This window comes from Solanum stenotomum, chromosome 8 (genome assembly GCF_019186545.1).
Source record: "Solanum stenotomum isolate F172 chromosome 8, ASM1918654v1, whole genome shotgun sequence".
NCBI lineage: Eukaryota > Viridiplantae > Streptophyta > Magnoliopsida > Solanales > Solanaceae > Solanum > Solanum stenotomum.
Window position 1 is genome coordinate 22,648,704 of NC_064289.1, and position 24,976 is coordinate 22,673,679.

Sequence of the window (24,976 nt, forward strand, 5' to 3'; positions counted from 1 at the left end):
GCTGTTATACTATGGTTAGCCAAGTACATTGTTGCAGATGGCGAGCGTGCAGAGTGGGTCGCCACACCACGGTTGGGTATCCGAAAGGCCACATTAAATTTTGTGGCCAAGTTCTTCTAGTTGTTGGTGCGTAACAGGGTATCCCCTACAAAAGCTGACAACCAACTCACATGGGACAGAGCGGTCATGGTTGCAACATTGGTCGCAGGATTAGATATTGACTTTGCCCGCATGCTGTTGGCAAAGATTCACGAGAGGGAATTCAAGACCTCCATCACTTACCCCTTTCCATGTTTGATTTTCCAATTGAGCAGGGACTCTGGAGTGTCGATATGGCATTGTGATAGGTTGATCCACCCTACAGGGACTTTGGATATAAGCCTCATTCAAGATGAAGCAAATGTGGCGGCACCTCGCAGAGAGCCCCATTATACCAGATCACACCAATACTATCCCGGCCTTCTTTTCCCAGACCGTTAGTAGGGCTCCTAGCTCATCCCGGTCCACACCACCATTAGAAGCTATTGTTGTCCCGAAGGCCAGAATATAAAAATTGGAGGCTCAGATGGCCACACTGCTACATCATATCCAGTCTTGGATGCAAAAGTTGATAGCCGAGTTTGAGGCCAGAATGGAGCGAAGGGTGGAGGGCATGATGGACCGAAAGATCCAAGCCGTTAATAATCGTCTCGATGCCTTTGAATTGAGATTCCTCAAGCGACCTGCCCCGACCATAGATCTATCCTCTTGCTACCCCTACAATTGAGCCTCAGGCTGCACCTTCTGCGTTGGCTGATGATACGGTGCTGGATGCTTTATTTTGTGGGACCGCCGAGGAGAGGATTGAGCCTACACATACCAAAGGTAAGAGGCACCGTTCTAGTCGTACTGAGGAGGAAAAAGCCCAAATGAGACAACGTAGGTAAGAGAACGAGGCTAGGAAGGCTTCTATTTTAGATGAAGAGTTGCGCCAACAGAGGGTGCGAGAGAGTATTGCAGGGGCATCGAGTTCTGCCCTAGTTGTAGAGGTACCGCCTGTCGTGAGGGATGTTGTGAGCACCACTAATGGTGCGGTTAGAGTGACCGAGAGCATTACTAAAGGTGCTATGATGGATGATGTGGGCACTACTGAGGGTGACCCAAGTATGGTTCCAGCGGGCTCCGAGAAACCTGACCCACCCGCTTGTTGATGGTTCTTCGACGCAATGCGCCACAGGTTTGCTTCACCCAATCAATTATCTTTTACTGCTTTTGCATGCATTGGGGACAATCACATCTATTTTTGTTGGGGGTGGGGTAAATGGATTGTGAGTGATAGGGTGAAGTCTGAGTAACCCAACTTATAACTCCTCTCTTTGGGGTTTTCTTGCCTGTGTTCTTTTTCTCCAAGAGATTGTTTAAGTTCTGTTGAACTGGCATGCGTTAGGATCGTATGTGTAGAAGCATGAAAAAGAATGAAACATGATGGCTTATGAAAAATAAACCTGTCCAAATTTGTTTATGTGTGCTAGAATTGGTAGGCTAAGACAAGTTGAATGTGTTGGCTCTGAGTATGACATGATAATGAATCAACTTGATGGCATGACTTAAGCTGAAACTTGAACTGGGTAATCTGATAATCTAATAATGAAGCTATGTGCCAAGAGTGTGTGAGAATAGTTGATTGTTCAAATAGTTTTTGTGCAAAACTAGAACTTGCTCGATTAGTTCTGCTAAAACAATTCAATCTAGAGGTTAGGAAGTGATCATAGGCCCTTGTTCTGATAAGTCCACAAATTGCCTAAAAGAAGGATCCAGCCAAATAAAATAAATACTCCCTTTGATCCAAATGCTTTGAGCCTAAAATTAGACCATTTCTTTCTAATCCCCGAACTTACCTTCCCATAATCGACTATGTTGGCCCCAGTCCCTCCTTGGACATGTGCACCTCGACTTAGGCCAAAAGCCTAAGTTGAGGGTGGCTAATGTAAAAAGTAACTTCATTCNTGCCAAGAGTGTGTGAGAATAGTTGATTGTTCAAATAGTTTTTGTGCAAAACTAGAACTTGCTCGATTAGTTCTGCTAAAACAATTCAATCTAGAGGTTAGGAAGTGATCATAGGCCCTTGTTCTGATAAGTCCACAAATTGCCTAAAAGAAGGATCCAGCCAAATAAAATAAATACTCCCTTTGATCCAAATGCTTTGAGCCTAAAATTAGACCATTTCTTTCTAATCCCCGAACTTACCTTCCCATAATCGACTATGTTGGCCCCAGTCCCTCCTTGGACATGTGCACCTCGACTTAGGCCAAAAGCCTAAGTTGAGGGTGGCTAATGTAAAAAGTAACTTCATTCTTGGCCCTGACCTGACATTGAGTATGGTGCACCTCAACCAATGGAAAATTCATAAGTTGAAGATGGGTATGAAAGAGGAAACCGAAAGAAAAATGGGTATGAAAAGAGTTTGATGTTGAAAAAGAGAAGAAAGGATGTGACTTGTTGAAAGTTAAAGAAAAGAATAAAAAAAAAAATAAAAAAGAAGTATTAAAAATAAAGAGCTACAAGGTCTAAAGTCACATCCGTGGTTGAAGAAAATCAAAGGAAAGAAGGTACAACGGTAGAATGGCAAAAATAGGGCAAAAAGAGGTTGAAAGCCTAGTGTAATGTCAAGGAGGCCATAAAGTCACTAAGAAGTACCCAAATGTACCACACTTGACCCTGAGCCTACGTTACAAACTAAGAAAGTCCTATAATGATCCTAGAGTCTAGTTTGAAGAGTCTAAGCAGTGAAAATGAGGGTTAGCCTGTGGTACTGAGCACTAACTGTACTTGAAGTTATTTCTGAGTGTGAGTGTTGAATGAATCCTTGTACTCCAATACATAGTCATTGTGTGAAAAAAAAGGGATTTTGTTTGAAGTAAGGGCACTAGTTACAATGTCTGAAAGTTGGTACTTTGGTGATAGTGAAACAGTGTATGTTGTGTGATGGTTGGTCGATCGTTGTCATTATTTGATCCGCATGAATTAGCTTGATGAGTCTAAGAGAACAAATTATGCACCAGGAAAGTGAGTGGGATAAAGAGCCATGTGATTGCTTGTGATTGAAATGCTTGCTTCTATACAAATGTCGTTTAGAGTCTTAGTGCGTCGCTTGAGGTCAAACAACGAATTTAAGTTGAGGGTGTTGATATACCATGAGTTTACGGTATTTCTAATACATTTCACTTACAAGTTGTGTGTGTCAAAGGCCTTTTTGTATTGGTTTTGATGTGTTTTTATCATATTTTGCAGGAAAGATGTTGTCACGNCTAGAGTCATGAACTCGGACTAAGTGATAGATACAACCCTTCGAAACTAACTTTCTTGCCTTAAGGTACGAAATAAAACGACCCTTAGGCACTGCTGAACTGCTACTCCACTCTATGACTGGCTCATTCGGAAACTGAAACTTGACTACTCGAGTTCTACAATCTATCGATGCATAACAAGCATGAAGCCAATCCATACCTAGAATGACATCAAAATCTACCATGTCTAACTCAACCAAATCAGCCTTGGTGCTCTTGTGATTGATAGAAACAGGACAATCACGATAAACTCTTTCCGCTAGAATAGACTCCCCAATAGGTGTAGAAACACAAAAGGGTTCACAAAGTCTTTCAGGAAGAACGTCAAACTGATTTGCAACATAAGGAGTTACAAACGATAAACTTGCTCCTGGGTCTAGCAAAGCATACACATTAAAAGCAAAGACTTTGATCATACCAGTGACAACATTTGGAGAAATCTCTTGCTCAAGGCGACTGGGGATAGCATAAAGGCGGTTTGCTCCTCCACCTGTACTAGAAGTAGCTCCTCTAGGTGCCGTCCTGTCTGGTGGAACAACTGAAGAAGACTGTGCTTTATTGCCTCCATTACCCTGCCTATTCTTTGGACACTCTCGCATGAAATGTCCATTCTGACCACACTTGAAACAACCAATGGAGCCCTCTCGACAAATACCTGAGTGGTTTCTGCCACACTTGGCGCAAGAATGAGGCTTACTACTCCCTTGCGCCACACTACCCGAAGATTGCGCTGGTCTAGCCTTGAGGTCCTTCGAATTCTGGCCATTAAATTCACCTCTATATCTGGGTGCAGGTGCTCTAGCAAATGATGGAGCAGGTCCCTTTTGTCTTTGCTGAAAGGAGGAACAGTTTGAATTACCTCTCTGCTGCCCGGACTCGTTCCTGGTCTTAGCTCTCTTATTTCTGAACTCTTCTCTGTCCCTCAACTTCTCTTCCTCAACCTGCTGCACATAAACCATCAACCTTGATATATCCATGTCCCCGATAAGCATTGCAGCCCTACCTTCCTTGCTCGACAACCGAGACAGCCCAGCAACAAACAAGCTCATTCTATTCCTCATGTCCGCAACCATCTCCGGAGCATAGCGGGATAATTGTGTGAACTTCAAACTGTACTCATGAATAGTCAAGGACTCCTGTTTAAGTGTGAGGAACTCACGTACCTTGGCCTCTCTCAATTCTCGAGGAAAGAAATACCCCAAGAAAGCTTCCTCAAAATCGGCCCAACTTGCAGGTGGTGCATTCTCAGCTCTGCCCCCTTTACACTGGTCGAACCAAGTTCTAGCAACATCCTTCAATTGATACGCAGCTAGTTCAACCCGCTCAGTATCTGCCACATGCATCACATCAAAAATCTTCTTTAACTCCTCAATGAAATCCTCTGGATCTTCAGTAGTGCTCGAACCCAAGAAACTCGGAGGATTCATTCCCAAGAACTCACGAATCCTAGAAGTGTTAGCTCCTTCATGTCGAGCTCCCCTTTGCTGACCAATCTGATTAGCTACAGCTTGACTCAACATTCTAATTGCCTCTCTGAACTCGGCTTTAGAAACTTCCCCTTGATCTTGCACTCCAGGTGCATCAGGTAACTCTTGCTCATCAACATAGCGTCTAGGAAGACGCCCTCTGCCAACTCTTCGTGGAGGCATGACTATCTGAAACACGCGCAAGCGTGAATTAGAAGGAAACTCTTTAGAGGTCAACTCTAATGCATGAAATGAATGTGAAAGAAATGAGGAATCTTCCTAAATGTTGCAGCCTCCCAATTATAGATATGGCGCGCTTCACACCGATAACTAGGACTCTACAGACACGGCTTTATAGACTCCCTAGGACTTTTGAACTCTTTGCTCTGATACCAAGTTTGTCACACCCCGAGCCTCCACCCAGGGCGGGACCGGCACCTGGAGACCATTTCTGGCCTCAAGCGAACCCTTGGCCTGGCTCTCTTAACTCAGCGGAAACCTAACTCAACTGATTAACTTCATGCAAAGCAAGATCATAAAACAACTTAACTGATACAAATCTGGCCATAAAGGCACCTCGGGTCTCAAAATAGAGTATTTACATATATACATAGCTAAGAGACTCAAAGCTAGCTCACTGACTGTCTGTCTATGAAGCCTCTAAATACTGAGATGGATGTTGGGACAGACCCGCAACATCCTAATAAAACAAAACTAACACAAAATAATTGAGTCATCCGGAATGCAATGAGGCTCACCACTAACTCTGGAGTGCTCAGCTGGATCAACGACGTGCAGGATGCTGATCCGGGGTACCTGAATCTGCATCATCAAACGATGCAGGCTGGAAAACTAAGCAACAAAGGCTAGAAGGAAATCTGAAAGAAACTGAATAGCTTACCTGGCTCAACTCAACTCAACCTGACTGACTTCTTTCAATATAAGGCAATTTAAAACAAGTGCGATATAAAGAAAGACTGTTTAAAACATGCTATAAACTCTGTGTGTATACAAAGATACAATAAGCCTGAAATGTATATAGAAATACAATGAACTGATGTATATAAAAATACAATAATCTCTGTGTATGAAAATACAATAACTGCTGTGGGAGTTTCTCTAACCGACAACCATCACATAAGAGCTATAGTGATGATACAGCGATCGACCTCACGCTGCCAGAGCATCTTATACCCGGCCAAAGGTATAAGACCTGAACTGCCTAATGGATCCACTAGTCTAATCTGAAAAGGATTCATCTAAAAAGTATGATCCTTTTCTACCCATGGTGGCTAACATGGTTCTATGGGGGCTGTGGGTTCTTTGAACGCTCCCCCAATTCGGTGCTCGATACTACTCCCAAAAATGTACTGGCTCTTATGTTTTAAAAACATATTTATTTCTGCTGATATGAGATAATTACTTAAAAACTAGCCCGAAGGCCCCTTTGGAAATCTCAGTTTCCAACCTTATTCAAATGTAAAGGCATTTCTTTAAAACTTCTTTGGGAATACATAGTTCCCTAATAACTTTGAGAAACGAACTCAACTTTAAACTCATGACTTAACTTGAAACTTGAGACTCTTACTTAGCTTGGAACTCTATACTCCTTTACTTGACTTCTAACTTCACTTGACTTGGAACTATCTTTCCTTGAATCGGGATTATGAATTCAAGGGGTCCGACCACATGTTATGGAGGGATTCTCGAACGCTTAGACGTACTTTGGAGTGTCGGAAACAACTGTAAAACATAGGTATAATACTTTGGAACATGCATGAGAAAGGGAGAAAAGAAATGGGGAAACTTGGCTGAGACTTCAGATTTCTGGTCACACAGATGGCACTTACGGACGCCATCGACGGACCGTAGATGGACTTACGGTCCGTCCTGCAGGTCCATAGATCGCGTCAGAGACTTCCCCAGAATTCAGTTAAAAAAATGACTAAGTGTTGACCTACGGTCCGGACTTACGGTCCGTAGGTCAAGTTACGGACCGTAAGTCGTGCCGGTAGATCGATGCCCCAAAAACCCAACTTCTGTCCCGATTGACGGTTGACCAGTACGGACCGTCAATCGATCTACGGTCCGTAGGTCACGCCCGTAGATCGGGAACGATAGCCAAAATTTACTGAAAATTGATGGTGAAACAACTTCAAAAGGGTCAAAAGTCTTAGAATCATAATTCCCTCAACATACAATAGGTTTCAACTTAAATACACAACCCAATCATGTCTCACAACGAACAATAACTTCAACAACAACACCAACAACATCAACAACAACTAACAACTTCAACCACTAATTCCAATCTTTTCTCAAACCAAAGAATAAGCTTGGTGTGTGTGAGGAAAAGGATCAACCCACACAAAAACTCACATACCTTGATAGGGATCACCCCCGACGAAAATCCACAATAATCTTGTTGATCTCCTCTTTCTTCTCTTCTTCTTCTTCTTCTCTTCTTTACTCTCAAGAACCCTAACTCTTTCTCTTTCAAAATAGGACAAAATGATCCAAAGATCAGCCTAATACAACAATATGACCTCAAAAGAAATGATTTGTGAAAAGACCAAAATGCCCTTAAATTTCCGGACGGATTTCCCTTCCAACTACCCAACTTCTAAAGGGCATAACTCCCTCATACGAACTCGGAATCGAGTAAACTCAGTGGCGTTGGAAAGATCCTTCCAAGGGCTTTCCAAACATAATTGGAACTACTCCTGGATCATCTTGAGCTAGGAGTTATGACTGCCACTGATTTCCACACTTTGCCAAATTTCCAGATTTTTAAATTTTTCCAAAAAATGACTATTTCCAAATTTCAAGCTCCTTCAAAGCCACTTCAAATTGTCGGATGTTACAGATGTTCAGGTGCGGAAGCAAAAAGACAACTGAAGAAATACAGAAAAGGACATCTGCGGAGGTGATCTACGGACCGTAGGTCCATTGACGCTTCGTAGATGGTGGTCGTACATCAGCAGGCAAGGCATGGAAGGCAAATCAGAGAAATCTGATCAAGTGTGGAACCACGATGGCCATTGAGGGTCTGTAGATGGACCTACGTACCGTACTATTGATCTGTAGATTGATACTGCGAGGGTTCCAGTACTTGATGTTTGAAAATTTTGAAGTATGAAGCTACGGAGAGGTATTGACGGGCCGTAGATCGATCTACGGTCTGTACTGCAACTCCATCGTTTGCTTTAGAGAAGTTGATTTTTGGAAGCTGAAATATTTTCCAAGTCCTGGCTGACGGAAGGGACTCACGGACCGTAGATCCATTGTTGGTCCGTGAGTCAGTCTCGTGGAATGAAGACGCGTGCCTGAACAGACTTTCCTTATTTTGTTTTTCTTTTTATTTAGGACTTGTTTTCTATAAATAGGGCATGTAAACCTCGTTTTTGGGGGTTATACACTATTATTTTATTCTAGTTCTTGACTTGGTAGATTAACTTGCAACTTTAGCAATTCTTAATTTCCTAAGTTCGTTTTGAAGATTTTGGTGTTGCAATTCAAGTTGAATATCTGGGTTTATTATTCTTCTTACGTAAGTTTATAATTCTTTCATCTAAAACAATGAACTGTGTTCATATGATTATGGGTAACTAAACTCCACAACTAGGGTTGTGGGAACCATGAGCGATTAACAGAGTATGAATAGTAAATAAGCAATTCTTGAATAGTGTTTTGCATGCATTGATAATTCTTTCGTTTAAAAGTCTTTTTAACGAGTGCACACGTTAGAACTCACCTTGTTGCTACTTGTCGGACCGAGGATGTAATCAACAAGAAAAGAATTATCAACATAGATTTAGTGTGATACTATCTAATAGGCTAGTGTCGATTGGTGTGAAGTAATAACTAAGCCAAACATCGATTATGATGTCTAATATGAGGTAAAGGTAAGGGTTAGTTAATTATACAAACGTAGTCGGATCAAGGTGCGAGGTGAAATTCTCTAGATGCCGGACCAAGGATTTAAAGATACCTAACTTATCACTTTGCATGTAGTACACTAGGAAATGATTGGTTTTACTAGGATTACTGTGTTATGAACTTGTGGGTAACACGTATACCCTAGTTATTTCTCTCATCTTTATAACAACCAAAATTGACTTTTGATTACTAATTATTTATTGAATTATTACAATTTGTTTCACAAAACCCCCCATTTAATTACTTGTTTCTGGAAGTAATTTGACTAATTGAATATAATTGTTGGTTAAAGTAAAGTCTAAACCATTCTCTTCGTGGGATCGACCCCAACCTACAAGTTAGATTTTTTACTTGATAATGATCGCTTATGCTTCTTTAGGGAGGTGTAATTTGAGCGTATCACATCTCTTTTCAATTCAATTTTTGTGACATGATATGCAAGAAAATTTGGTCAGATATTAAGGTTATATCTAGTCATCGAATGAATACACTAAAAAAGTCAGAAAAGAACGAGGAAATGAATAAAGTACTTAAACACCATGATACGTCCTTTAGTATTGAAAAATGGTTAAAAGAATAAATTTCATTTATATTAACGTATGCCATTTGTTGTCAAGAAGGTATTACTCAAATGGAGATTTCAAGCTGACAAATATGAAAAAATAATGATAAACATATCCATCAATGCATATGTTACAAAGAGATAATGTCTGATTTTCACTTCACATCTTAAAAGGCATGTTTGTATTTGACATTTATAATAATTGATATGATGAAGACATTTCATTCTATTATCCAAACACCGTGTAATCATTTGCTTTCCCTTTTGAGCCTTATTTTATTTTCTTTGATACCCTTCTTTTGGAGTCAAAATACATACAAAAAAGAAAGAAAAAAGAATTGCAAATTCAAAAAAAAAAATAAAAAATAGAAAAGTCACAAAAAAAGAGTCAAGAAAAAAAAAGTGAAAAAAAAGGGTTGAAAAAATCAATAACAACAAAAGAACAAACTTCCTGAACTACGTTTAACCTGATTCTAGTTTTGACAAGATACGTAGGCAATCTTATTTTGAGGTTCGGTCTAACCAAGAAAAAATCTAGAAAGTCCTCATCACAAAAACTGAGGAAATAATAATAATAATAATAATAATAATAATAATAATAATTATTATTATTATTATTATTATTTTATTTTTGCAAAAAAGAGTTGATTTCAAAAGTTGCAAGTCTTAACCCTGTTACGCAGTATCTTTGAGCTTTCATGACAATCCTTTCTTTGTAACCCTGTCCAAAAGTCACGTTACAATCCAAATAAAGACCTTCTGATCAATTCTTAACAATGACAAGTCAAGCAAGCTTTCAATGTTGATTATATAATAAAAATGTCATGCCACTCACATAAGGAGTGAAAAATGAGAGAATCTTATCGATGAAAATCCTCGAAAGCCCTATAAGAGATTGTTTGAGTTGAGAGAAAGTAAAAAATGAGAGAGTCTTATTGGTGAAAACCCTCATGGCACCGTAAGACGATAGTGAATGAGAGATAATAAAAAAGAGAGATTTGTCTGTGAAAACCTTTCGAGGCACCACAAGTCAAGTGTTAGTCATAAATCTAGTGCAAAAGTTGAATTATAGTAGTCTGACTTCAAAGTTGAAAGTTTGAGAAATATGAAGTTCAGATTGATTGGACAGACCAGACCATTTAATCCAAAATGCATGTCATGATCATTAGAATTGACCATCACTATCAATGGAGTCCATTTTTTTTCTCTCAAAAGGATCAAATTTTATTTCTTCTTATTTTGTATCGCTCAATTCAGTTTCATTTTTTTCCCTTGAGTTAGTCTTCATTAAAGCAAGCAGAAAATGATTTCAAAATTACTACCATCTCTTCAATTTCAAAAAGCAAAGTTTGGCCAGCACATCAAATGTGACATAATTTAAGAAATAGTGATATGCATAGTAACATGCCAACAATTAACAAATTTTGAGAATTCATATGAATACAAGATTCAATGATTGTTGAAGGGTGGAAACGGTATAACAAATTTGAAGTTGGAAGTTCTGAACAACTAGAGATGTTTTCAAGATTACCAAGGTGAGCTGACTAGCAAACGAAAGTAGTCTATCTCAAGCTAAAATTAGCTTCAAACTTAGCAATACCAGAAGCAATTATCCTCAAAGCCAATTCCACAAATCGACCACCATTAAAAAAAGAAAAGAAAAAAAGACATAAATTTTCTTTTTTTCTTTTCTAAAACATGGAAATGTTCCTGACATAAAAGATATCTTGAAGACTCAGATTTGTAAACATTATTGCAAGAAAAAGAAAAAAATAAAAAAGTTACATGCATTTTTTCTCCTAGGATAAACATTTCCTAGTCTGAGATTGTTATTTTTATTTTCTCCTAGGATAAGCACTTCCTAGTCTGAGACCATTTTTTTTTTTAATTTTCTCCTAGGATAAACACTTCATAGTTTGAGATCGTTATTTTTCATTTTCTCGTAGGATAAACACTTCCTAGACTGAGACCGTTATTTTTTTATTTTCTCCTAGGATAAACACTTCCTAGTCTGAGACCGTTATTTTTCAATTTCACCTAGGATAAACACTTCCTTCTCTGAGATCGTTATTTTTTATTTTCTCCTAGGATAAACACTTCCTAGTCTGAGACCATTATTTTTAAATTTTATCCTAGGATAAACAATTCCTAGTCTGAGACCGTTTTTTTTTATTTTCTCCTAGGATAAACACTTCCTATTCTGAGACTGTTATTTTTTATTTTCTCCTAGGACAAACACTTCCTAGTCTGAGACCGTTATTTTTTATTTTCTCCTATGATAAATACTTCCTAGTCTGAGATCGTTATTTTTTATTTTCTCCTAGGATAAACACTTCCTAGGCTGAGACCGTTATTTTAGTTTTAGTTTCTCCTAGCATAAACACTTCCTAGTCTGAGACCGTTATTTTTATTTTCTCTTAGGATAAACACTTCCTAGTCCAATACCGTTATTTTTATTTTCTCCTAACATAAACACTTCCTAGTCTGAGACGTTATTTTCATTTTCTCCTAGGATAAACACTTCCTAGTCTGAGTTTTTTTTTTTTTTTAAAATCACATTTGCTAATAACTCACAAAAAAAATTCCAATGGAAATTGGGGCAAAAAATTGTGTTTATTGCTTTTGTTTGTGATGATTTTCAGGTTTCTTCAAGAACAAAGTTTCAACTGTTTTTCAGAATGATCAATTTCCATGATAGCCAAAATCAACGCTTTTAGATGCATGTAGCAATCTGACCTCCCGGCATCTGTTTCATTCAGCTACTTATCAAAGAAACATGCAAGCATTCAAGAACATTTTCAAATTGTCATTTTCAAGAGTGCCAAAAGCTCTCTCTAAGAGGCAAGTTAAGCCTCGAATTCGATTCAAGATCAAGATACTCACCCAAAAATTTCAAAGTGATATATGAAAGTCAAGACTCAAGTGTAGACTCAAGAAAAGCTGTATTGATAGGAGCTTGTATTTTAATTTCCTTTTGACTATGAGCTTTCATTTTTTTTTATGTAAGGATAGAAGCCGCGACCTGAAACATCGATGAAACCTCACTTAACTTCCCAACTCATCACCTCATCTCATTGAACTACATGTGACCTGGTTCCCTTATAACCTGGGATATGTAGGCTGTAATAAGAGTCCAGGCAAAACTAGTCGCTTTGGAAAACTGTAGACACGTAATTTTTGACCGGACATAAGGTTTTACACCATTTTTATTCCTTAACTATTTCTTCTAAGTCTACATTAAATATTTTATTTCTCATCGTATTTTAGTAAGTTTATTTTTAAAAGATTTGAAAACAACAAAAATAGAATCACGTTTTTAGGTAAAGTTTTATTTCCAGTTATTTAAAAAGAAATGGAAAGTTACAAAAATATATGTTTTCAGTTAATTTAAATTTTAATAAATAAATTATTGTTTCTTAACTATATTTCTAGGTTAGTTATTTAATATTTATATTTTTTGTTGCTTAAAACAAAAACTAATTAATTTTATCATTAAACATTCTATAATTTATTTATATTTCTTTAAAAAAAATCTGCACTTAAAACTACCCATTTATCACCCCCATTACCCTCTTAATTAACCCCACTACCCCTATACTACACCCCACTACACTCACCACCCCACCACTACCACACCACACTCCTACACACTACTACTACTATACGTACAATCAGAAAAACACACTCCAACACTACCAAAAATCTGCCACTATATATAAACACACACACGCACAGAATAAATAAAAAAAGACACACACACGCACAAAGCCAAGAACAATCTGCACACTACCAACGCACAGACAAAAAACAAAATCATCCTAAACACATTTTTTAACACACACATTGAGACGAGCAAGAGAAACCAAAGAAAAAAAAGACACACACGCCAAAAGAAAAACCATTCGGCAACATAATCACGAACATATTCATCTCTTTCTTCCCCTTTTTCATTACTTTTATATAAACACAACACACATCCACATCTACAAATAATTTGTGAGTGTTTTAATCAAGGTTCAATTAAGATTTTGCGGTACTTATTCTTTTTATTTAAGGTTAAACTTTATCTTATTTCTTTAATTTATTCATGGAATTTGATGTAATTATGTGATATGTTTTCTTATAGTTTTGTTTGATTCATAATTTAATTGAAATGAATATTGACATCTTGATGTTAATGGTATTTCTTAGTGCAAATACATAAAAGATGAATAAAATCCTATCATTATGTAAAATTATTTGTTGTTGTTTAATTTTGTCGTGCCTAAGCTATTGTTTTTTATAGCATTGTCATAACTTAACATTTATATCAATTGCCTATTTTAATTTACGTATTTTTGAATAAATGAGTCATTACCCAATAAACAAACAAATGGGTTATGTTATTACACTTGAATTTACTCTATATTTGTTTGGTTGAGTCCTTTGATATGTAGATTAGTTTAATTAAAAATATCATCAATTAATATAATAATGAAATGAAAACATTAGTTGTCTAAAATTCACAAAAATAAGAGTAAGCACTTTTAATACTTGATGAGTTTTAGGCACGTTAAAAATATTTGTTTCAATTAAGAATGTGGTTACACATCTTTTTCGAGACATTAAAAAATAAACTCACGGATGCGGTGATGCACCTTGTCCAATAATATAGTTAACATTTATTAATTTAAAGTAGAGACTTATAGATAAAATTATTAGGTGCGACATAAGAAGACAAATATGTCTCTAAATGTCAAGACCAAGAATGCGGTTACGCATCTAGGTTAAGATCAAATAAAAAGTTCAACAATAAAAAATGTAAACAAATAATGGCATGTAATAATGTATCTATATAATAATAATAATTTAAGATAAGTATAAGTCAATAAAAGCGACCGTGCTAGAACCACGGGACTCGAGGGATGCCTAATACCTTCCCCTCGGTCAACAGAATTCCTTACTCGAATTTCTAATTCGCAAACCAAATAACGAGTCATTTCCTTTTGATTAGGGATTTAAAAAAAGTGACTTGAAACACCATAACTCAATTCCAAGTGGCGACTCTGAAACAAATAAAATAATTCATAATCAATACCGTCACTTAAATTGGAAAAACCCTTCTGCTGGTCGAATAAGAGCTGTGACATAATCCACAAAGTATAGTTCTCTGAACCTGTTAATTGTAGTGAGATTAGAGAACTACATGGAATTTCTATATTCTGAAGAAACATAGAATGATTGTGATCAACCACAGGGAATGATGATATGCGAGTACCACTACCAGTGCTAGTAGTTCCAACTCCAGCTCCATCCATTGCAGTTCCAGTCATGGGAACCTTTGAACAACTTCTTTCGATTCACTAGTTTTGGCTGGGAATGGTGAGATCAGAGCACCTAATCCTTCTTCTGGACAATGACGTCTCTATTATCGTAGGCTCTGATACAATAATAGCTCCATAGTTGGAGTTTTAAGCTTTACAGTAATGTATAGAGGAAGAAAGGAATTGTATTGACGGAATCATATAACTTGATCCATTGAATCTGTACACATTGTATATTTATACTACTCACATGGGCTTGTAACTAAATAATGTCAGCTGGACATATTTCTAACTAATCCTAGCTGATTAGTTAATTAACTCAACCATCTAGCTTGCTTAACCATTTACATTAGTTAACAATTACCAAATTGCAACAATTTATGAAAGAAGGTATCTCATATTATATGTCGTATATATCCAAGACTCTAGGGATATCATCTTGTAATTCATATTGGACAAACATGAATTTTTTACTGATCATTCATGTGTTGAGTATGTTATTTTTACATATGGATCAAATTAAAGTGCCTCTCTGGATCTTGTTAATTAAACTCTATTTGGTGAAGCCCTCAAATAGCTTTTTACCCGTCCATATACACAAATGCAAAACCTGAACCCCCAACCCATGGAAATTAGAACATATTGTTGATCCTGTATTCCTATGATTCTTAGAACAAAACTTTGAAAAACTTGATAAAAAACAACAAAGTTTAAAGAGTATTTTCAAAACTAAAAAATTAAAACAAGTAGAGAAAATAGAATTAGAAACAGATTAGAAACAATATACAAAATATTTTTCTCAAAGAAGAAAATCGAGTCCACTGAATACACAGTGTCCCCTTAAGCAAATTATTCCCCTCAAGTACCCGAGGTTAATGGAATATAACCTCCTAGAATAGAATGATCTTACTCACCGGTGTATCGGTACCTAAAACCAAGGTGTCAGCGAACCACTCAACGACATTAAAGTACACTTAGAATACTAGATTTAGTAGTAGTAGTAGAAGAAGTCTAGAAATTGGTTCTCTTAAAATGAGAGGAAATCACTCAATTTATAGAAAACAAAGGGTAATGTGAAATGGTTCTTATTGTGCCTTACCGGAAAGATCACAACCCTTTGGAAAAGTCACAATCTTTTGGAAAGGTCACAACCTTTCATAAAAGTTCATAACTTTTCATAGAAGTCGCAACTCTTCATAAAAATTATCATTCTTCAAAAAAGTCACAACTCTTCATTTTCCATTCACACCTTTTAAAACCCAACAAAACAAACATTAAGTAAGAAAGCATTGTAATAGACACAACTTATGTCAATTAGAAATACACTTGTTTCATAAACATTTCGTAACGCTACAGAAAACCCAACGTAGTTATGTACTCGTGAGTCAAATGATCTTCCATCCAACACAATTACACAAACATGATGTGAAGAATGAACAAAACATATCTCGTAGCAGACCATAGTTTGGATCATTTCAATTCCTATAACAATTGAACCAACACAAGGCTAAATACATTACCCATGTAAAAAAGAAAACCACCACATGTTTCAGGAACAACCAACGCGGAAAATGACACCTACTAGGTATTGTTGTTTGTCTTCAAAAACACATCCAAGCAAATGCATCACTATAACCTTGTCCAAGCTAACTAGGTATTCAGTGTTGAGCTCTGTTTGGATATACAACATAGCGCACTAATTATCTATATGTTCAGGTGTGATATACAAACATTCAATCCAACTAATGTTATATGCTTATTGCTCAGTTTCCTAAAACTAATCACTCTCTAACGTAACTTCCTCTCAAAATGACACTGGATCCACGTCAATAAAACATCTTACCAAGTTTTAGCACAACAATAAGTACATCGATTCTAAAAGATAAGTAATCTCACCTGATATTCAATATTGTTGATCTGGTTTAACTATATTTATATTGATTTATAATTTTAACATGATAAGTTGCTCAGAATCTTCACTTTCGTTATTGCACCTGTGTTGTCATGACGTGGATGTGGGTTCCATATTGGATTTGATCAACCAATTCAAATTTTGGGTACTTTGACTAAAATCAACCGAGAAATTAGAGAGATATACAATGATTTTTGTAAGCACAACAAAGCTTAGGTGAACTTGATGAAATAGAATACTTTGTAGATAAAAATTTCTATATCAGTTCTTTTCTTTTTATCTCTTTCAAGGATTTTTGTTAGGACAAAAAATAAGCAGGTGTAATTCGGAAGTTAGCAAAGCAAACTTCGAAAGACCATGACTAAGAAGACAAACGAGAAACACACCAAAAGAGATAGCTTTAACGTGGTTCGGTCAATCGACCTAAGTCCACAAAGGAGATGAGCAATCCACTATAAATATGAGAGTACAAAATATAGAGAGAAACAAGCTCAACCAATTCACTCGGAATACAATGAGGTACACAAAATTCTCCCCCATAACCGAAACTCTCAAAACCCTAAAACTACATTGTGAATGCTAATTAAGTTAGAAGGAACAAACCTATATTTCTAAAGTCCTAAAACATTTCCTACAAGAAAATGACTAGTAAATTATTAAAACCTTTTCCTAAAAGGAAAACTTATTTATGGTAAAAGATGAGGGCAAATAAAACCCAACAAATCTCCCCCTTGGCCTGAATTTCTGACAAAATAAATTTGTCCACATTCTTCACATAATCTTTAGGATCTTGCATCTTTTCTCCATAATCTCCTCCATCAAATCTACGTCTCGACACATAAAATCCCTCTGACACAATTTCTCCAACAAAAATCTTTATTACCGTAAATAAAGGTTGCGGCTAGAACTACACCCGCCAAAATGAACACCCATCTCTAACCTGGCTCCATCATTGAACCATGACTCTGTTACCACTTGTTAGGATCGAAATAAGCAGGTGTAATGCGGAAGCTAGCAAAGCAAACTTCAAAAGACCATGAGTAAGAAGATAAATGAGAAACACACCAAAAGAGACAAATTTAAAGTGGTTTGGTCAATCGACCAACGTCCACAAAGAATATGAGCAATCCACTATAAATATGAAAGTACAACATATAGAGAGAAACAACCTCAAATAATTCACTTGAAATACAAAGAGGTACATTAATTCTCCCTCATAACTGAAACTCTCAAAACCCTAAGACTACATTGTAAATGCTAATTACGTTAGAAGGAACAAACCTATATTTCTAAATTACTAAAACCTTTCCTACAAGAAAATGACTAGTCAAATATTAAAACCTTTTCTAAAAGGAAAACTTATTTATGGTAAAAAATCAGGGCAAGTAAAACCCAACAAATCTTCCCCTTGGCTTGAATATCTGATAAAATAAATTTGTCCACCTTCTTCACATAATCTTTAGGATCTTGCATCTCTTCTCCATAATCTCCTCCATGGAATCTACGTCTCGACACAGAGAATCCCTCTGAAACAATTTCTCCAACAAAAATCTTCATTACTGTAAAAAAGGTTGCGGCTAGTACTACACCCGCCAAAATGAACACTCATCTCTAACCTGGCTCCATCATTGAACCATGTCTCTGATACCACTTGTTAGGACCGAAAATAAGCAGGTGTAATGCGGAAGCTAGTAAAGCAAACTTCGAAAGACCATGAGTAAGAAGACAAACGAGAAACATACTAAAAGAGACAGATTTAACGTGGTTCAGTCAATCGACTTACGTCCACAAAGGAGATGAGCAATCCACTATAAGTATGAGAGTACAAAATATAGAGAGAAACAACCTCAACCAATTCACTCGGAATACAAGGAGGTACACAAAATTCTCCCCCATAACCGCAACTCTCAAAACCCTAGGACTACATTGTGAATGCTAATTAAGTTAGAAGGAACAAACCTATATTTATAAAGTCATAAAACATTTCCTACAAGAAAATGACTAGTCAAATATTAAAACATTTTCCTAAAAGGAAAACTTATTTATGGTAAAAGATCAGGGCAAATAAAACCCAACAAATCTCCACCTTGGCCTAAATTTCTCACAAAATTAATTTGTCCACCTTCTTCATGTAATCTTTAGGATCTTGCATATTTTCTCCATAATCTCCTCCATCCAATTTACGTCTCGACACAAAGAATCCCTTGAAAACAATTTCTCCAACAAAAATTTTCATTACTGTCAAAAAGGTTGCGGCTAGAACTATACCCGCCAAGATGAACACCCATCTCTAACCTAGCTCTATCATTGAACCATGGCTCTAATACCACTTTTTAGGACAAAAAATAAGCAGGTGTAATGCGGAAGCTAGCAAAGCAAACTTGAAAAGACCATAAGTAAGAAGACAAACGAGAAACACACCAAAAGAGACAGATTTAACGTGGTTCAGTCAATCGACCTACGTCCACAAAGGAGATGAGAAATCTACTTTAAATATGAGAGTACAAAATATAGAGAGAAACAACCTCAACCAATTCACTCGGAATACAATGAGGTACACAAAATTCTCCCCCATAACCGAAACTCTCAAAACCCTTGGACTACATTGTGAATGCTAATTAAGTTAGAAGGAAAAAACCTATATTTATAAAGTCCTAAAACTTTTCCTACAAGAAAATGACTAGTCAAATATTAAAACCTTTTCTAAAAGGAAAACTTATTTTTGCTAAAAGATCATGGCAAAGAAAACCCAACAATTCTCATCATATAACTCTATTTTTGGATATTTGAATTATTTTTTGCTGAATCCCTACATAATTATGCATACTAATTGGATCCATACCCTGAATCTTAAAATATAAATCATAAAGGATCCAATCTCTAGACCCGTGTATTGAACGCGGGCACCGAATCGAACAACTTATAAGTAAACATGTATTTCTTATTTTAATTTAAATTAAATTAATTTTTAAATTCTATATATTTTAAATAAAATTATTGATCGGCCTATTATTGAATAAAAATCTGAAACCAAAAATACATAGGGCCAAGGCCCAAACTGAGATCGTCTAGGTTTCCTAAAAAGCTCCTATATCTATTTTTATCAAATAAGTACAATGTAATCTTATATCTCCGCCCCCTTATCCCTAAAATGCCTCTTTGTTGTCTTAGGAGCGCTAAATGTCTTCTTCTTTAGATCATCTTCAAGCTACAGTCCTTTATGAAATGGAGGAATCTCATTCTATCAACTTCACTTCTACCTCGTAAGTATGCTCCTTTTATGTGGTGCATTTTTCGTTTTTGATGTGGTAATAATTCTTTCCTTCATGTTCTACTCTTCTCTTCTTCCTTGTTGGTCGAAACTAATCCTAACTTTCCTCTTCTTGTCGTATGATCAGATAAAGCATATGTGGTGGCTCTCTCACTTCAATCTTTGTTGAACTCCAATGTTAGCCTCCTTATCAACTGTGTGTTTGTTTTTTGGTGAAGCTTTTTGATAGTTAGAGTTTGACTAGCTTTTAATGTCATTCTTATATCTTCTTCCAAGCATACCTTATAACATTTGTATTTGTATATTATAGCAATTTGTTGTAGATCAGCTATGTGGAAATGTAATGTGGTCATATTGTAGTTCTGATCTCTAGGCTGATGCTTGCTATCTTCACTATTGAATGTTTATCTTTCTTGTTCTAATTCTTAAAATTTGAGATTTATCACTGTTTATTTGCCTTCTTATGTTGCTTGGTAAGTCCCCGAAACATTCAAACTCCATAACTTGTTGTGTCTCCACTACCTCCTTTGCCAATAGATCTGCCACACTATTAGCTTCTCTGAATGTATGAATGATTGTAGCGTTTAGTCCCTGTAATCTTTTCCTTGTCATTTCTCCCCTCTCCACCAATTCCCACGGTATCTTCCACTGTCCTCTAATCATATTCATTAGGCTTATTGAATCTGATTCAATAGTTACTTCCCTTAAATTCTTTTCCCAGCAATATTCCAAGGCCTCCTATATTGCGATTGCTTCTGCCTCTGTATTTGTGGTATTTCCCACTCCTGCAGCTCTTGCATAAACTATGTTTCCTTGTGAGTTTCTTATGCAAAATCCATATGATCCTGGACCTGGAATTCCCTTTACTGCTTCATCGGTGTTACATTTTAGCTTATGCTTATCAGGGGTTTCCAGACCACACTATGATATTGTAGTTTTGGTTTGTATCCCTTTAGCTTGTGGACTATGTCCGGCCACAATGTTGACTCTAATTGTATCCAATGATATAGACTTTTCACCAATTTTTGTGCCATGTCATGTACCTATAACACCATTCCATTGAAGGTAGAAATTCCTCCGTGTTTTAGGCTATTCCTCCCCTTTCATAGTATCCACATAATTATTGTTGGCATTGCTTTCATTATCCCCTGTAGGTGTGGTGTAGTTTTGTGTTTCCACCATGCTATAATTAGTTTTTGTAGATGCATCCCCTCCATATTTATACCTGCAAAAACAACAAACTGCTTCCACAGCCTTATGGATATAGATACTGTTAGAAAAATGTGTGTCATTGTTTCCTCTTCCTTTTTCTCACATCACCAACATCTAGACACTGGCTGATTTTCATCCTTTTTAAATTGTCATCTGTTGGTATTCGTCTGTTCCAGACCCTCCATAGGAAAAAAGTTCACTTTGAAAGGTAGCCCTCTAGTCCATATTAACTCAAAATCATATCTGGCCTCTTTTTTCCTCCTCATCATCTGCCATGCAGATTTCACAGTGAAAATCCCTTGTGTGTTTCCCATCCACCAAGACTTGTCATTTAGATCAACCTCATTAGGAGGTTTTACATTGACGATAATGTGTTCTACCATTTCTGTTGACCCTCTTGCAGCTAGCTTATGTTCATCCCATCTTCCTTCCTTGACAAAATCTTTCACCTCCATCTCCTCTTCACCCAAACCACCATCTTCAATATAATTTAGGACCCCAGTCTCGTCCAATTATCTAACCTAAACTTGATGTTCCTACCTTTATCTGCCACCAAATGTTACGTTCCACTTCCTCTCTAATTATTATCAATTTTTGCCAAACATGTGAGGCACCCCAACCTATGGCTATAATCGGGTGATGCTTCATGCAATACTTATTCCACATGTAGCCACTCCACATAAAGGATGCTGATGTCCTGAAGATCCACCAAAGTTTTGCAAATAAGGTTTTTGATAACTCATGCATCGACCTAAATTCCAAGCCTCCTTATTTCTTTGGTAGCACATGGTATCCCACGATACCCACTGCTTATTTTTGGACTCAGTCGCATTTCCCCAGAAGAATCAAGCAAATATCTTATGTAATTGATGAATGACTGTTGCCGGAGGATTCATCGCTTATAGAAGGTACATAGGCATCGTCTGTAGAGCATGTGCTATCAAAATGTATCGCTCACCAAATGAAAGAGTTATATTCTGCCACATTGCCATTCTCTTTGTGACCTTTCTGATCAATTCTTCGAAATGCCCTTTATTCTTCCTTCCATAAAAAATGGGACAACCCAAGTAGGTGAAAGGGAACTTTCCTTGTTTCACCCCAGTAATTCTCCTTACTTGATTGCATATCCTAGTAGGGACCTTCTTATGTAGATAACAACCGCTTTTATTGATGTTTACCATCTGTTTAGACACACCCTGATACATTCTGAGTACCCTCATCATCATCTGCACTGATTTAGGCTACCCTGAGAAGAATAGTATAGTGTCATCAGCATAATAAAGGTGATTAATTTGTGGACTCCACTTTGGCATTCCAAAACCTCTAAACTCAGAATCTTCAAACAAACCATTTAGGCTTCTCGATAAAACTTCAGCCGCAATAATAAACAAAGTGGGTGAGAGCGGGTCTCCCTGCTTCAGCCCCCTTGATGACTGAAAAAAACCATACGCCTTCATATTCATAAGAACTGAATACCAGTTATTACTGATCAACCCTACTATCAATATCAATAATTCTTTCTGCGAACCCAAACTTCATCATGTCCTATATGAGATACTTCCAAGAGACTTTATCATAAGCCTTTGCCATGTTTAATTTTACCACAAAATTATGTACCTTGTTCCTCTTATTAATATCCCTTATGATTTCCGGGGCTAGGAGTACATTCTCTCTTATACTTCTTCCTTTCACAAACCCCGACTAGTTTAATGATATTATCCTTGGCAAAAACCACTGCGATTCTCTCATGAACAAGTCTTGAAATAATCTTATTATTAAAGGTACTCAGACTAATTGGTCGTAGGTCCCCATAATTATTGACCACCTCCTTCTTTGGAATTAAAATAAGATTGGTGTGTGTTATGAATCTCGAGAGTTCATAACCACTGAAAAAAGCTCTTACCATATTCCAAATATATTCCTTAATGATATCCTAACAACTTTGAAAAAATTGGCCCGAGAATCCATCTTGTCACTCGCACTATCTCCATTTAAGTTAAAAACCACATGTTTTACTTTTTCCCTTTTCGACATCCTTTCCATTTCCTGATTCTGTTCGTCTGTGACAAGATTTGGAGTACACTGGAGCATTGAAAAATCTCTAATTTCATGTGTTTCCTGGAACTGCTCTTTGAAGACATTGACAGCTTCCTCCCCAATGTTTTGTGGAGATGTTATAATGTCCCCTTCCTCGTTCTAATTTCTGTAATGTTTAACTTCCTCCTTCTCCCTTTCACATATGCATGGAAGAACTTTGTGTTACTGTCTCCGTCCTTAAACCACCTCCTATCGGCTTTTTGCTTCCAAAACTCCTCTTCCAATTTCCTATATCTATTTAAATCTACATTCACTTTACTGAATTCAGCTTTGTTTCCTTCTGTAGGTGCTATCTCTGGCTGCACCTCCTTTTCTTTAATCACATCCTCCAAAGTTGCAATTTTTTTAAATATGTCGCCAAAAGTGACTTTGCTCCATTGTGCCAATATCAACTTCAATCGTTTCATTTTCATATGAACAATGGTAAAAGGGGAACTTGTGACCTGCGTCACACAACTATCTTTTACAACCTTTTTAAATTCCACATGTTTGGTCCAAAAATTTAAGAATTTGAAAGCTTTGTTGATTGGCTTTTGATCTGAATTACACAAAACATGCAGTGGTGCATAGTCTGAGCCTTGTCGTATTAGATGATGTACCTCACTTTCTAGCAATAAATTCATGAATACGTTGTTGCCAAAAACCCTGTCTAGTCTCTCAAAGATGCATGTTTCCTCAATCCTCCCATTCCACCAAGTATAGATACTCCCTCTGAACTTCACTTCATTCAAACCACATGAAGTAATGCATTGAACAAAATCCTATGTCTCTGCTTGTGACACTGGTAGCCCTCCTAATTTTTCAGTGTCATTAATTATAGTGTTGAAATCACCCTGAACCATCCATGGATTGTTTGATTCGCCACATATTCCAAATCTTCCCAAAGTTCCAATCTCTCTATAGTATTGCACCTTGCATAGACTGCAGTTAGTGCGAATCTGTTCTGTGTGACCTTTAATTTGAAATTCATTGTGATTTGTTGGGTAGTGTCTATCAAACTTTCCTCTTCCCAATTATCATCCCAGAAAATCCATATTTTTGCTGAGGAATTAGCCTTAGCATTTTGTAACCCCAATTTTCTCTTATAATTATCCAACTCTGAAGGGTTTTAAAAAGGTTCTAGTAATACAATGTATGAATAATCATGTCTCATGCTCAAGTCGATTACTCTCTCAAAAGCATTTTGAGATTTAACCGACCTGATATTCCAAAATAAGACATTGTCTACCATTGATTAGATGTCAACGACAACCCCCTCTTACTCCTTGTATTTATTTGTGATGGCTGGTTGGGCTTGATTCCTTTTCTATTCCTCCCTTTTAGTCTTTCTATCTGCGTAGGTGACAAATCTCCACTTCTGCCAATGCCATCTATATATGCCTCCATATCAACCTCCTCCTCCATATCATGTTTTTGTTGTTTCTCCTATTGAGACACGGTATGGATTTTGCGCGATAATGCCTCTTCTCTGCTATTGGATATATACCTTGTAATGCTTCCACCCTCTTCCCTATTCCTCGTATCTTCTTGGGAATTTTCTAGCGGTTGAATCATTGGTGAATTTATGCTTTGTGGAGTCCCTATTTATTCATTGTTGTCCCCACCTTTGAACACTTGGGCACCTCATTTTGACTTTCAACAACCTGATGCAACGATTTCTCTGTTTCCCCCAAACAATCTTGTTCTTTGTGATGTGTTGCTACATTTTTCCTTACATGATCATCACTAGATGTCTTCTTTATCCAGTTCACCTCCCCCATGTTATCTCCAAAATTTCATTTTTCACTACATGGTTGCATTGATATTGCTTGTTTTTTGTGTAACATGTCACAATTTGAAATAGCTAGGAAGAAGCTAAGATTTTTGAAATAATCATTTTTGGAAAGAA

At 36.9% G+C, this 24,976-nt stretch overlaps 2 protein-coding genes across 4 annotated transcripts in view; one reads left to right on the forward strand and one right to left on the reverse strand.

Moving 5' to 3' along the window:
- Positions 1 to 24,976, forward strand: part of LOC125874752 (protein HOTHEAD-like) — a 392,923-nt gene that overhangs the window by 262,843 nt on the left and 105,104 nt on the right. The window lies entirely within an intron of this gene.
- LOC125873619 (uncharacterized) lies at positions 22,233 to 24,848 on the reverse strand. Its single transcript, XM_049554508.1, has 3 exons — positions 24,693 to 24,848; positions 23,229 to 23,531; positions 22,233 to 22,442 (listed from the first exon to the last, which is right to left on the reverse strand). The coding sequence occupies exons 1-3, from the start codon at positions 24,846 to 24,848 to the stop codon at positions 22,233 to 22,235; spliced, it is 669 nt and encodes a 222-aa protein (XP_049410465.1).